This window comes from Electrona antarctica (assembly GCF_951216825.1).
Source record: "Electrona antarctica genome assembly, chromosome: 2".
Taxonomy (NCBI): domain Eukaryota; kingdom Metazoa; phylum Chordata; class Actinopteri; order Myctophiformes; family Myctophidae; genus Electrona; species Electrona antarctica.
This window is the reverse complement of record NC_136807.1, coordinates 61,481,504-61,494,667: the sequence shown is the minus strand read 5'-3', so window position 1 is coordinate 61,494,667 and position 13,164 is coordinate 61,481,504. Positions and strand designations below refer to the sequence as shown.

Here is a 13,164-nt window from a genome sequence, read left to right as displayed (position 1 = left end):
CTAGTTTCCAACTGACCAACAGTCACATAAACAACAACCACCACGACGACTGTAATAATAATTTGAATAGTATTACAATGTATGCAGAGTGTAAAATTAATACTTACTCATGTACTCTGTAGTAACAGCTTCAGCACAAGGTATACAGGCTGTAAAATGACTGTATTGTTCACATTAGTTATGGGGTAAATACAACACATCTTTGATAACATTTCTGTAATGATAAATCACACATAGAGAACCTGTAGTGTTGAAACCTTTATTAAACCAAGAAAACTAAAACATTATCAATATTTCCATAACCGTAACCCAGGTATAAAAGAGTTTCTTTAAGTTCAGAAAAACACCTCAATAAAGAGACTAAACTCTGCAGAATATAAACGATCAAAGTCAAACAAACTAACTCAACTGTCTCAAACCCAGCAGCTTGTCAGCACTTTACTGCACCATTATTTATTGCATATCAATGAACATAATAATTATTGCATGAATATTAATGAATATGACTTTAAATCCTGACCGGACACACACTGATGCTCATATTGTACTACCAGTAACCTATGAGCTGGAGGGAATAATGCAAGAGAAAATAAACATGAAATTCCATCATGTTGAATAGAAAATAAGATCCATACACACGATAAAACAAAAATACATCACAAGAAACTATTAATGTGTGTTTTATTCAGTCATGTTGATATTGTCAGATTATGTAATTATTCTGCTTTTGCATCATTATCATCCTGGATTAGACTGACTGATCATATGTCTTAACCTAAAGGCTTTGACTGATCATATGTCTTAAACTAAAGGCTTTCACCTGTATGAGTCCTCATGTGTCTTTTTAGATTACTCGTATGATTAAAGCCTTTACTACATACTGTACAGGAAAAAGGCTTTTTGCCTGTATGAGTCATCATGTGTGTTTTTAGATTACAAGTCTGAGTAAAGCCTTTACCACATACTGTACACGTACAGGGTTTTTCACCTGCATGAATCCACATGTGTGCTTTTAGACTACCTCTCTCAGTAAAGCCATTACCACACACTGTACAAGAGAAGGGCTTTTCACCTGTATGAGTCCTCATGTGTGATTTTAGATGCTGCGTCTGAGTAAAGCCTGTACCACATATTGTGCAAAGAAATGGCTTTTCGCCTGTATGAGTCCTCATGTGTGTTTTTAGATTAAATGTACTATTACAGCCTTTACCACATACTATACAAGTATGAGGCTTTTCGCCTGTATGAGTCATCATGTGTGTTTTTAGATTACTCGTCTGAATAAAGCCTTTACCACATACTGTACAAGTATAGGGTTTTTCACCTGTATGAATCCTCATGTGTGCTTTTAGACTACCTCTCTCAGTAAAGCCATTACCACACACTGTACAAGAGAAGGGCTTTTCACCTGTATGAGTCCTCATGTGTGATTTTAGATGCTGCGACTGAGTAAAGCCTGTACCACATATTGTGCAAGGAAATGGCTTTTCGCCTGTATGAGTCCTCATGTGTGATTTTAGATGCTGCGTCTGAGTAAAGCCTGTACCACATACTGTACAAGTACAGGGTTTTTCACCTGTATGAATCATCATGTGTGTTTTTAGAGTTGCCTTTAGATTAAACATTTTACCACACTCTGTACAGCTAAAATCTTTCTTCCCTGTATGAATCCTCATGTGTTTTTTTAGATTCCCCTTTAGATTAAACATTCTGCCACACTCTGTACAGCTAAAACCTTTCTTCCCTGTGTGACTCCTCATGGACTCAGGTTGTTTGGATGATTTCAGGTCCTGGGACAGCTTGAGCTGTCCTCCCACATTTTGTGTGTTTTGTGATTTCAGTGTGTTTAAAGCTGACTGATCTCCCATAGTCTCCTCCCACTCATCACTGTCTTCAGTGTCAGATTCAGAACAGTGTGAAGAGACGAGCTGCTCATCACTAGTTGGTTGTGATGTTCTTCCACAGTCCTCTACATCAGCTTGTGTTTTCATGTGTTCAGTTGAGGTTCCGGCTACAGGCTCTGTCTCTCTGTTTTCATCATCATCTTCACTTTCCACTGCTAGTAATGTCAACGTTGACCCACCAGCCTCTTCTGGTCTTTGAAGTAGCTCCTCCTGTTCCTCTTTAATGTGTGGAGGTTGTGGTTCCTCCTGGACCAGACTGGAGCTCCTCTCCTCTTCAGGTGGAACCTCCTCTTTACACACAACGACGTGCAGAAAGTCTAGGAAAAACAATACAAGGAGACTCTATAAAAGGTTTGAATCTTGTAACTCAGAGCAGAGTAGTGCCTGGAAGAAGTATCAACAGATTACTCTTTGTCCACATTTTCCAACATTGAAATGGGACGGTGCACTGACTGCGCTCTGCACTGTAAAGGTGGCCTTACACTAGCCGATAATCGGGCATTTTTGACGCTCGGTTCCAGACCCCCAGGAACACGCCCAGGGGGCCGGGCTGGTTCCGGCGTGCCGCGTCGCGTCCGAAACGGTTGAGAATGACAGAGTTACCGTGTGGCGGCCCCTCTACTGTACTGTAATGTACTGCACCCCCGAAAGCATACAGTTAATACGTGCGTGTGTGCAGGGCTCCAGCGTGCGACTTAATAGGTCGCATATGATACTTAATTTCTCAACGTGCGAGTTAAAATGTAACGAGGTCGCACCAGTGCGACTTGCAGGGAGGAAGAAAAAAAGACACAAATTAACCAATACTTCTCAGCTGTACAATTTCACTGGAGCGCGCAGCGCACATGTAACTGCATGCAGTCATCTACGCAGACAGCCGACTCCCGACCCAAACACTGAGTGAGGAGGTAAACTTGTTGTTGTTTGATTAAACATAATGTGCCACGAGAAATAGCTTCCAATAGCTTGTTATTTTTTCCATCGAGGAGGTATGTGTCCATACGATCGGCCAACCAAAGACATTTCACTCCACAGTGAGTGAAGCGCACTGAAGCGCAGATTTATTCTTCGTCGTACAACGTGTTCCGTACTGAAAATAGCTGATCTACAAGCTCACAAAGCGTTGCATCCGCGACGCGCTGTGAGCTTGTACGATCGTTCACGAATACCCACCAACGGCAATAAGCCCTTATCCGACACAAATTAACCAATACTTCTCAGCTGTACAACATAGGGATGTTGTGTGTGTCTAAGTGGGTATGGGGATGTGAATGGTTTCAGGGACTATTTCAGGTATGAGGGGCAGTTGAAGTGGACGCATTTGAAAAGGGATACAGAATAAGAGCATGATGAACATATACAAATACATTACATCAGTAAATAGAATGCAGTAGAAAAAGGCAATACATATAAGTTAAAAAAGCCATGAGTTAAAAGTACAACACCAAAAAAAAGCAAAGCAAATACGTTAACTGACCAACCCCCTCCCTCCTCATCTCCCCCCCACGGCCCCCATTGATTCATTATATAGCCCAATGGCCCTTGGGATAAAGGAGTTCTTAAGTCTATCTGTGCTCCATGTCTGGGATAAAAACCTGTTACTGAATTTGCTCTTCTGAGAGTAAAGTGCTGTGTGCAGTGGGTGACTAACATCGTCCAGGATGGCTAGTGTCTTGGCCAGGGTCCTCTTCTCTGCCATCACCGCCACAGAGTCAGGCTTGGTCCCTGTCACCTTGCCTGCTCGCTTGATCAGTCTGTCTAGTCTGGCTGTGTCCTTCTGTCTGGCGCTCCCTCCCCAACACACCACAGCATAGAAAAGAACGCTGGAGACCACTGACTGATAAAACATCTGCAGGAGCTTCCTGCAGATGTTGAAAGAGGCCAGTGTCCTCAGGAAATACATCCTACTCTGACCCTTCTTATACAGTTTGTGTTGACTGACCAGTCCAGCTTATGGTCAAGCTCCACACCCAGGAACTTGTATGACTTGACCGCCTTGACCTCCACCCCCCCGATGGACACAGGCTGAGGGGTGGGGCGGGCTCTCCGGAAGTCAATCACGATTTCCTTTGTTTTGGAGACATTGAGCTGGAGCCTGTTCAGGTGACTCCAGTCCACAAAGTTCTCAATCACTTTCCTGTACTGATGTCGCCACATGGCGGCCATCTTGCTACAGGTAGCTCGTCCACTCATAGCATTGTGTCTGTGGTGCATGTACTTTTTTAATAACCATAACTAGCTCCATTTTCAACTGATTTTCAAACAGTTTGGTTTGTTATAAACGTCAGATGATACTGCATACTTATAATGGACTTTCATATAAAAAGGAATTAAGCAGATAAGCATCCTGAATCATAGCCACGATGATGGTGTAATAAACCAACCCGTTTGTAAATGTCTCAAGATTTCAGCGAGTTAAGAGTATTTTTGTTTGAGCTGAACACCAGCTACCATAGAACATACCCAAGAAGTTCACCAAAAAACAAACATCAACACATCCATGTCTCCTTTCATTTGTGTCAGACTGACCCCAAGGCCCAAGCCAACGAACCATACAAAAATGCTGATCAAAGGTAACATTTGAACCACAGAAAACACACATCATCATCACAACATCACATCAAATCATGTCACTGTGTTTCAAGCTCCGGGAGGATAGCGGCCCTCTAAACCAGAAGAGTTCACTGTAGCAAGATGGCCGCTGTTGAATGACGCCAGAAACGGCCTTGCACCATCTAGCCTTTATATATGTCTATGGTAATTATTATTTATTCCATCTAGCCTTTATATATGTCTATGGTCATAATTATTTAGAAAGTAATGGCATGTAAATGTCAGATCAGTGAGTCTTCTGCAGCAGGTTAGTTAATACTGAAGTAGAATTAACTGCAAAGCTTCAGTGAACGCATTAATACATTTACAACCTAACCATCGCCCCATTCAGAATAATTTAGATCAATGCATCGATGTAGTCACATTGTTAATGCTTAAGTCGATAACCGATTCATATCGGTCCATCTTTACACCCTCAGTCAGTACCGACCCACTTTCACAAATAAAGACATCTTTACACCCTCAGTACCGACCTACGTTCACCAACAAAATAAATAAAGACAGCGTTACATAACAACAACCTGTCAGAGGTTCTTATACAACACGAAAGCACGCAAAAAAATAAATGGAACTGAACCACACTCAGGCTCTCTGTCACACATCCCAGCCAAGCTGCACCAGAACAGGAACACCGGCGGGGACTATAGTAAACACACGCAGCGCACGCACGTGCGCACACACGCAGCGCACGCACACACACGCGCACACACACAGCCAGTCTGTCAGCACGAACAACACCCACAAGTCCACAACCATAGCCTATAAAACGATCAATCATCAATAAGCTGCATCTCATCGCGATCGCATGTATATAAATATTATATAAAGATCCTTACCATGGCTGCCTGCATCATACCATGGTCGACCCTGCAAGCTTTTCTTAAAAAGTCCTTCCTTCTCGAAAAAGGCTTTGACTGTAAATCCACCACTAAATCTGTTTCTTCTCCTCCTTCAGCCGTTTTCCGCGTTTGTTTGTGAGTTAAATCTGTTAATTTAGCTATCAGTCAACCCCCCCTATGGTAAACCCATAGATGGGAACTCGCGCAAAAATTGTCCAATGAGAAAAAAGAACTGGTGTCACCAGTTCTTTTTTCTCATTGGACAATTTTGTCCCCCAGTGATGGGATACAGCAGGGCCGGATTTAGCCAGCCCCACTCAGGTGGGCAGACAGAATTGTAAGGGGGGCGACCCCGGGACGACCCCTTTGCGGCGCGACCAAAAACATTTTGGGGGTTCAAACCCCACAGTACCCCTGAAATGCATAGAAAACTGCTTTTTTTTGGCACAGCCAATAAAACAATTGGGGGTTCAAACCCCACAGTACCCCTGAAATGCATAGAAAACTGCTTTTTTTTATACTGTGCCAATAACATTTGGGGTTCAAAGTAAACCCACAGTACCCCTGAAATGCATAGAAAACTGCTTTTTTTTGCACAGTTATACTGTGCTATAAAATTCCTGATATAATATCAGGAATTTCATAATATTATTATTATTATTATTACCTGTGCTTGATGCTGGTCCTGCTGCCACTTCTGCCTCCTCCTCCCCATCTGTCACTCTCTGTCATGCAACTGTATGGTCTTGGTTGTTTTTCTAACTTTGTCTTTAATGACATTATCTTCTTCAACTCTTTCCTTTCTCTTAAAGAGCTGAGCTAATGTTGGTTGCGTTGCCATTTTGCTTATATATATTTTTAGCGCATTCTTCTGCTGACTTTTTAGTTTACTTCTCAAAATAGCCTCTGTGTTAGCAACAGTGCTAACAGATGGGCTAGGGACTGCACTCACTGCAGAGGCAACAGCAGCGATAGCCTCTGTGTTAGCAACAGTGCTAACAGATGTGCTAGGGACTGCACTCACTGCAGAGGCAGAAGCAGCACTAGGCTTGCTTTTGCTTATAGGCTTAAAGAAAGGATGCATGTCGCTCTCTTTCTTGCTACCAACATAGTGAGCAGACGGGAGCACACAGAGAGAGTGATTGTGTGAGATAAAGTTTATTTAGAAAATAATCACTGAAACGTATTTTCTCATTGTCTGTGTTTGAGCATGTAGAACTCCTGATTCGTGGATCTGTTGCTGGAGGCGTGGTTATGTGTAGGGGGTTTTCGACGCAGCTCATTCTCCTCAGTGTGTGCCCTGTGTTGTGTTCTGAACACTTCTCTGTTGTGCTAATTTTGCTAGACGTCGGGTCCCTCCGCCTCGCTACCGAGACACAACTTTTGCGGTATGCGTTCATTGTTGGGTCTAAAAATGCTGCGCAGTGCCCACCCAATCAGAAACGGTACAGATATTTCATGATATTTTTTATAGGCAAAAAAATAAAGGATCCCCATAACTTTTGATTGGGTGGGCAGGACGCACGTTTGGGTGGGCTGTGCCCACCCCTGCCCCCCCCTAGAACCGGCCCTGGGATACAGGCAAGACGCTAACGTCATCAAAGGCCAGCTAGAGTACCCTGGCACTGGAAAGAAAACGCCCAGCAGGGCAACCTCGAAATCTGATTGGCTAAGGAATCTGTCAATCTCTATATCGCTCCCATTCATTTCAACTGCAAGGGGAATCACTGGGGATACTGAAGGCCTGACGGTGGATATTTTTACCCGGAGACAACACACGGAAATAATCTCATTGGTTAAAAAAAAAACAAGAGCTGTTGTACCTGCACAGAATGGAAGCAGCGCGTCCAGCCTGTCTGAATGAGAGACAGGGCAATGATGGCAGCACAATAAATACAATATATTTTCGAAAAATAAATATTTATTATAAAATATAGATTTCTGCATTAGGCAAGTGCAGGGCCAGCAGAGAAGGCCTTGCTGGACCTGACGGCACACCACTGCTTTACACCCTCAGTATCGACCCACTTTCATCAATAAAATAAATAAAGCCATCTTTACACCCTCAGTACCGACCCACTTTCACCAATAGAAGAAAGACAGAGTGCGTTAAACTTACTGAGATCCATGTGGTCTTCATGTTCCTGTTTAAGTTGGTCTTCGGGTTCCTGTTTAAGGTGGTCTTCAGGTTCTTGTTTAAGGTGGTCTTCTGGTTCCTGTTTAAGGTGGTCTTCAGATTCCTGTTTAAGGTGGTCTTCAGGTTCCTGTTTAAGGTGGTCTTCAGGTTCCTGTTTAAGGTGGTCTTCAGGTTTCTGTTTAATAGAACCAGTCGTGGCTGGAGAACTGATCTTCACCTGCAGACTGGACTCCACACACTGCTCTGGAATGAAGGAATACAATAAATACTTTACTAATAAGGACTTTGATGTGACATGGATAACAACTTTAACAATAAGGCTGTTCCTGTGTCATGAATAAGGACTAGACTATAGAGACTAAAGGACTATAAGATATGTATCATATTAAACTTTATAAACAGCCTAACACTCCTGCAGAAAACTGAACCAGACTAAATTCATTTATAAATGGTGCATTTATATAGCGCCTTTATCCAAGGCGCTTTACATAGATTGTGCATTACATTGTGCATTACATTCACCCATTCACACACACATTCATACACCGATTGCTGCGGAAGCCATGCAAGGTACCAACCAGCACATCGGGAGCAATTTGGGGTTCAGTGTCTTGCCCAAGGACACTTCAACATGTAGACAGGAGGAGCCGGGATTCGAACCGCCGACCCATGGATCATTGGACGACCTGCTCTACCTCTTGAGCCACAGTCAATTTTATTTTTACACAATTATAAATCTAATCTCAAAATGACACGTGCAGTGTGGGGTTGCTATAGAAACGGGTCAGTGACTTGAGCGTGGTGTGTGAATCTGTCAATGAGTTAGAGACGTACAGACGGGAGACAACCAGCCTAAATTAGTATCATCGGTAACACCTGTGAAGGAAGTTGGAAGAGACCCGTAAGTAGGAAGTTATTTCCAAAATGGAATGAAACAAAACAATGGTGTAATGCTGTCTATGGGGACACAGCATCTTAGAACACTAATATCTGGTGTTATGCTGTCTATGGGGGCGCAGCATCTTAGAACACTAATATCTGGTGTTATGCTGTCTATGGGGACGCAGCATCTTAGAACACTAATATCTGGTGTTATGCTGTCTATGGGGACGCAGCATCTTAGAACACTAATATCTGGTGTTATGCTGTCTATGGGGGCGCAGCATCTTAGAACACTAATATCTGGTGTTATGCTGTCTATGGGGACGCAGCATCTTAGAACGCTAATATCTGGTGTTATGCTGTCTATGGGGACGCAGCATCTTAGAACACTAATATCTGGTGTTATGCTGTCTATGGGGACGCAGCATCTTAGAACGCTAATATCTGGTGTTATGCTGTCTATGGGGACGCAGCATCTTAGAACGCTAATATCTGGTGTTATGCTGTCTATGGGGACGCAGCATCTTAGAACACTAATATCTGGTGTTATGCTGTCTATGGGGACGCAGCATCTTAGAACGCTAATATCTGGTGTTATGCTGTCTATGGGGACGCAGCATCTTAGAACGCTAATATCTGGTGTTATGCTGTCTATGGGGACGCAGCATCTTAGAACACTAATATCTGGTGTAATGCTGTCTATGGGGACGCAGCATCTTAGAACGCTAATATCTGGTGTTATGCTGTCTATGGGGACGCAGCATCTTAGAACACTAATATCTGGTGTTATGCTGTCTATGGGGACGCAGCATCTTAGAACGCTAATATCTGGTGTTATGCTGTCTATGGGGACGCAGCATCTTAGAACACTAATATCTGGTGTTATGCTGTCTATGGGGACGCAGCATCTTAGAACGCTAATATCTGGTGTTATGCTGTCTATGAGGACGCAGCATCTTAGAACGCTAATATCTGGTGTTATGCTGTCTATGGGGACGCAGCATCTTAGAACGCCAATATCTCGGATTCTTCTTTTTAGACCAAAAACGAGCTTGATTTGTTGCTCCTTTCTCTAAACGTTTTTGGTGGATTAAATGACAATTGCGGGACATGTTACACAGCAGATTTTTACTTCCTGACTCTCAGTTTCCAGCCAAACCGGCTTTCAAACTAAAAGTGCTCGCCATTGAGAATACAGGCGTGGCGGAGAGAGCCCTCCACCAGATGGAACTGTGGCACCGAAAGAGTTAAACACTTAAGCTGTATTTCATACTTTGGCTATTCAGAAATAGCAGATCTACAAGAGTCATAACATGTCGCTTGTTAGATTAGAATCGATAAAGTTATATTTTATTTGATTTACCTGAGAGAGTGTCACAGCTCGTCTCCCAGTGTAGTAATGTCAATGATGACACATCAGCCTCCTCCTCCTGTTCATCTTTAATGTGTGGAGGTTGTGGTTCCTCCTGGACCAGACTGAATCTCCTCTGATGTTGTGGAGGTTGTGGTTCCTCCTGGAGCAGACTGGATCTCCTCTGATGTTGTGGTTCCTCCTGGACCAGACTGGATCTCCACTTCTCATATTCAGATGAAACCTCTTTACACACAGACAGAAAGAGGAGAGAAGAGGTTAGCATCAGCTCAACAACTTCAATGCTTTTTATCATTAGATGACATTTTTTCTCCTATTTATATCCGTTTTACAACGAGGCTACTGGAATAGGCAAGCCGTCGACTAGAAAAGGGTCCGTCTGTGTCCGCACTTGTTTAGTTTTTTCTTCATCTGAACATGAACAGGTATTTTAATCCCGTTTGTGACCAAACGCCATTTCCCCCTTGTTTACTTCTTGTTAACATTGAGCGTAATTCTGGCTTTCACCAGATGTGCCCCCTCACTGCCGCCATTGGGAACTTCAGACAGAATCGGCCACAAACGGGATTAAAACAGTTCTTTATTGAAAACTACGGACTACTACATTGCACTAGCATTTGTGGCATCAGGGTGAGCACCTTATAATTTACATTCGTACATGTTCAGAGCTCTAAGGGCTCAGCTGGTGTCTCTGCAGTGACCACAGGGTGGTATATCGATAAAATACATCCACAAGAGTCTAAATCTTTGGCTACCCCATACACATGCACACACACGACTTCACCTCAGGTCAAATGCTTGGCTACGGTGTGTAGTACCAGCATTCAAATCTGAGGGGGGTAAAAAAATGTCTGGCCTTCTTTGGCCCTTGGTTGTGGAACGACCTACAGTCCAGACTAAAAGTGGCTTTGAAAGTTCCCTTGAGAAGTTTCAAAAGGATCATGTTAGATGTACAGTCTAACATCTGCACATGTTTGGATGTGTACTAGCCAATGTTCATACCTATATTTATTATTTCGGTTTAGATTTTGTATGTTGTGTATTTTGCCCTGCTACTAAAAGATTAGGACTTTGGTGATTTGTTGTATTTATTTCATAGGTACTTTGAGGTGTATTATGGATGTTCTATTTGCTATTCCAAAATGAGGCATTTATGATGTAGTATTGAAGTGTAATTTAATTTCTGCCTCTTGGCCAGTTCCCACTTGAGACGCAGTCTCAATGTGTTTTTCCTGGTTAAATATACAAACACACAGTTTTTGTGACGACAATAGCAGATCTACAAGCTCGTAGCGCAGCTTGCAGATCTGCTAGTTTTACTCTGATCACAAGATATAACAAACCTTTTTTTTTATCCCATGATCAATTTTTTCACCCAGTGTCAATTATCTAATGTAATCCTGGGCGCTACACCTCTGCCAACCTGGGGAGAGCGCACTGACCTCATGCTTCTTTCAATGCATGAGGAGTCCAAGCTGCTTCTTTTCACCTGACAGGGGGGAGTTTCCCCGGCCGGACGTAGCGCGTGGAAGGAACACGTTATTCCAACCAGTTCCTTTCCCCTCCATCAGGCGCCCGGCCCCAGGAGTCAGCCCAGCTCCTTATCCAGACATCAGTCATATCAAAACTTCACTATTGTAACTCTCTACCGGCATGTGCACTTAAGCCTCTCCAATTGATCCAGAATGCCGCAGCTAGCCTGGTCTTCAACCAGCCAAAATTCTCACATGTCTCCCCCCTTCTCCAGTCTCTCCATTGGCTCCCGGTCGCTGCCCGCACAGAGTACAAAATTATGATGCTGGACTTCAAAGCAACCAAAGGTATGGCACACCCATATTTCGCAAGTCTGTTCGAACCCTACAAACCTTCCCGCTCGCTCAGATCAGCCCACGCAGGGAAGCTGGAAATACATTCATTAAAAACGCAGAGACAACGCTCCACACGTCCCAAACTCTTCTCCCTTCTGGCCCCAAAACCGCCGTAGTCTGAAAACACACACTATTCAGACTCCATTTTAGCCCGTAGCACATGCCCTAGCCTTGAAGACCTTACAGGCGTATGCATAAATGTATATATTTATGTAGACATAGCACGCTATAGTATTAGTGCATAGTTTCATTATATTCATATTTCACTGTAAGCTTAGCTTACATATGAGTCTTGATGACTATTTTCATGTATTTGATGTATTACCAAGTTTTGTGCTTGCTTATGGCAAGTCGCTCTGCCTAAATTGTAAATTGTACCTGCAGTGTGTAGTTTAGTTTTGTGCGTGTAACACACATACCTACAGTGTGTAGTTTGGCGTTGTGTGTATAACACACATACCTGCAGTGTGTAGTTTGGTGTTGTGTGTGTGTAACACACATACCTGCAGTGTGTAGATCGATGCCCATATCAAAGTCAATGTTCAGCCGTTTGTTTTGTTTCTCCAGCAGAGTTTCTAGTGTCTCCATCTCTCTCTGGAAAAGGTTGACCATGAACTGTGCGGCCGCACTGAGGCGCTCCAACACAAACACTCTGACCCGACAAACATCACCGCTTGTTGTGTGTTTGTCCAAAACACACAATATGTCCTCTCCCACCACTGACGTCATGTGTTCATGTATCTTCAGCTGTACAGACTCCATTGGACTCGTTTTACCTCCTTTAGGAGACATTCACACCAAAGCGACTCTATTCCAAACTACCGCTGTTTTCTTGGCTTCAACGCCGATGAATGGAACTCGAAGCTGGGCTAAATAAAGGAGGAAACACCGCTGGAGAGCCGAGATGATTTCGGAAGAACCGACTTGATGTAACATAAACTTATATAATGTGTAACTGTTCCTATTGTAATATAGAATGTGTATTAAATACAATTATAACTTATAGAATGTGGAAAATGTCTATTTTCAACAACAACAACAAGCTTCTCTCCGATTACGCTGAAAACAAATAACCAGTGTTGCCACATTGTGTGAGAGAAATAAGCCAACTCTTAAAGCCAAATCAAGAAAAACAAGCCAAAACAAACCCAATAATATGACCATATAATGCTAATAAAAAATATTTGATGCATTTATCATTATAAATACTATGTATGTCTATGATAATTAATGTTTTGGTCATTTATTATACTAATAATTAGCCTTAAGACAAAAGTAGCGGGAAATAAGCAGACTTGGCAACCCTGGAAACAACACGCATCTACTTCCGTCAACGTGTCACACTGAGCATGCGCCGCTGCCGCTCTGCTGCCACCTCGTGGAGGAGGTGTGTAACTGTTACTGAATACATGTAAGGATGAATGGACTGCCTTCCACTAGCTTTAGGAATAAAATGCATGTTAAACACTGTTACTGAACACATGGATGGTGATGATGATTGACATTCTTTATTTATAGGAATAATAAACCCTTATCTCGTTTTCATTAA

General features: G+C 42.9%; 1 protein-coding gene across 2 annotated transcripts; it reads right to left on the bottom strand.

Moving 5' to 3' along the window:
• Positions 1-257: 257 nt before the first annotated feature.
• On the bottom strand, positions 258-12,659 carry LOC306935096 (uncharacterized protein). Of its 2 annotated transcripts, XM_079517964.1 has the most exons (4): positions 12,119-12,659; positions 9,739-9,972; positions 7,476-7,736; positions 258-2,221 (listed from the first exon to the last, which is right to left on the bottom strand). In XM_079517964.1, the coding sequence occupies exons 1-4, from the start codon at positions 12,405-12,407 to the stop codon at positions 807-809; spliced, it is 2,199 nt and encodes a 732-aa protein (XP_079374090.1). In that variant the 5' UTR covers positions 12,408-12,659; the 3' UTR covers positions 258-806. The 2 variants fall into 2 exon arrangements, with proteins under 2 accessions (XP_079374090.1, XP_079374091.1); XM_079517965.1 differs by lacking the exon at positions 258-2,221 and having other exon boundaries at positions 7,654-7,731.
• Positions 12,660-13,164: the final 505 nt, after the last annotated feature.

What these genes read in the sequence shown, in the direction of transcription:
- LOC306935096 (XM_079517964.1), bottom strand. Translation starts at nt 12,407, where the DNA reads ATGTCTCCTAAAGGAGGTAAAACGAGTCCAATGGAGTCTGTACAGCTG. An exon ending in CATCGATCTACACACTGCAG is followed by an intron (nt 9,973 to 12,118) that starts GTATGTGTGTTA and finishes CTGTGTGTAAAG; the next exon opens with AGGTTTCATCTGAATATGAG. An exon ending in GAGCTGTGACACTCTCTCAG is followed by an intron (nt 7,737 to 9,738) that starts GTAAATCAAATA and finishes CCTTCATTCCAG; the next exon opens with AGCAGTGTGTGGAGTCCAGT.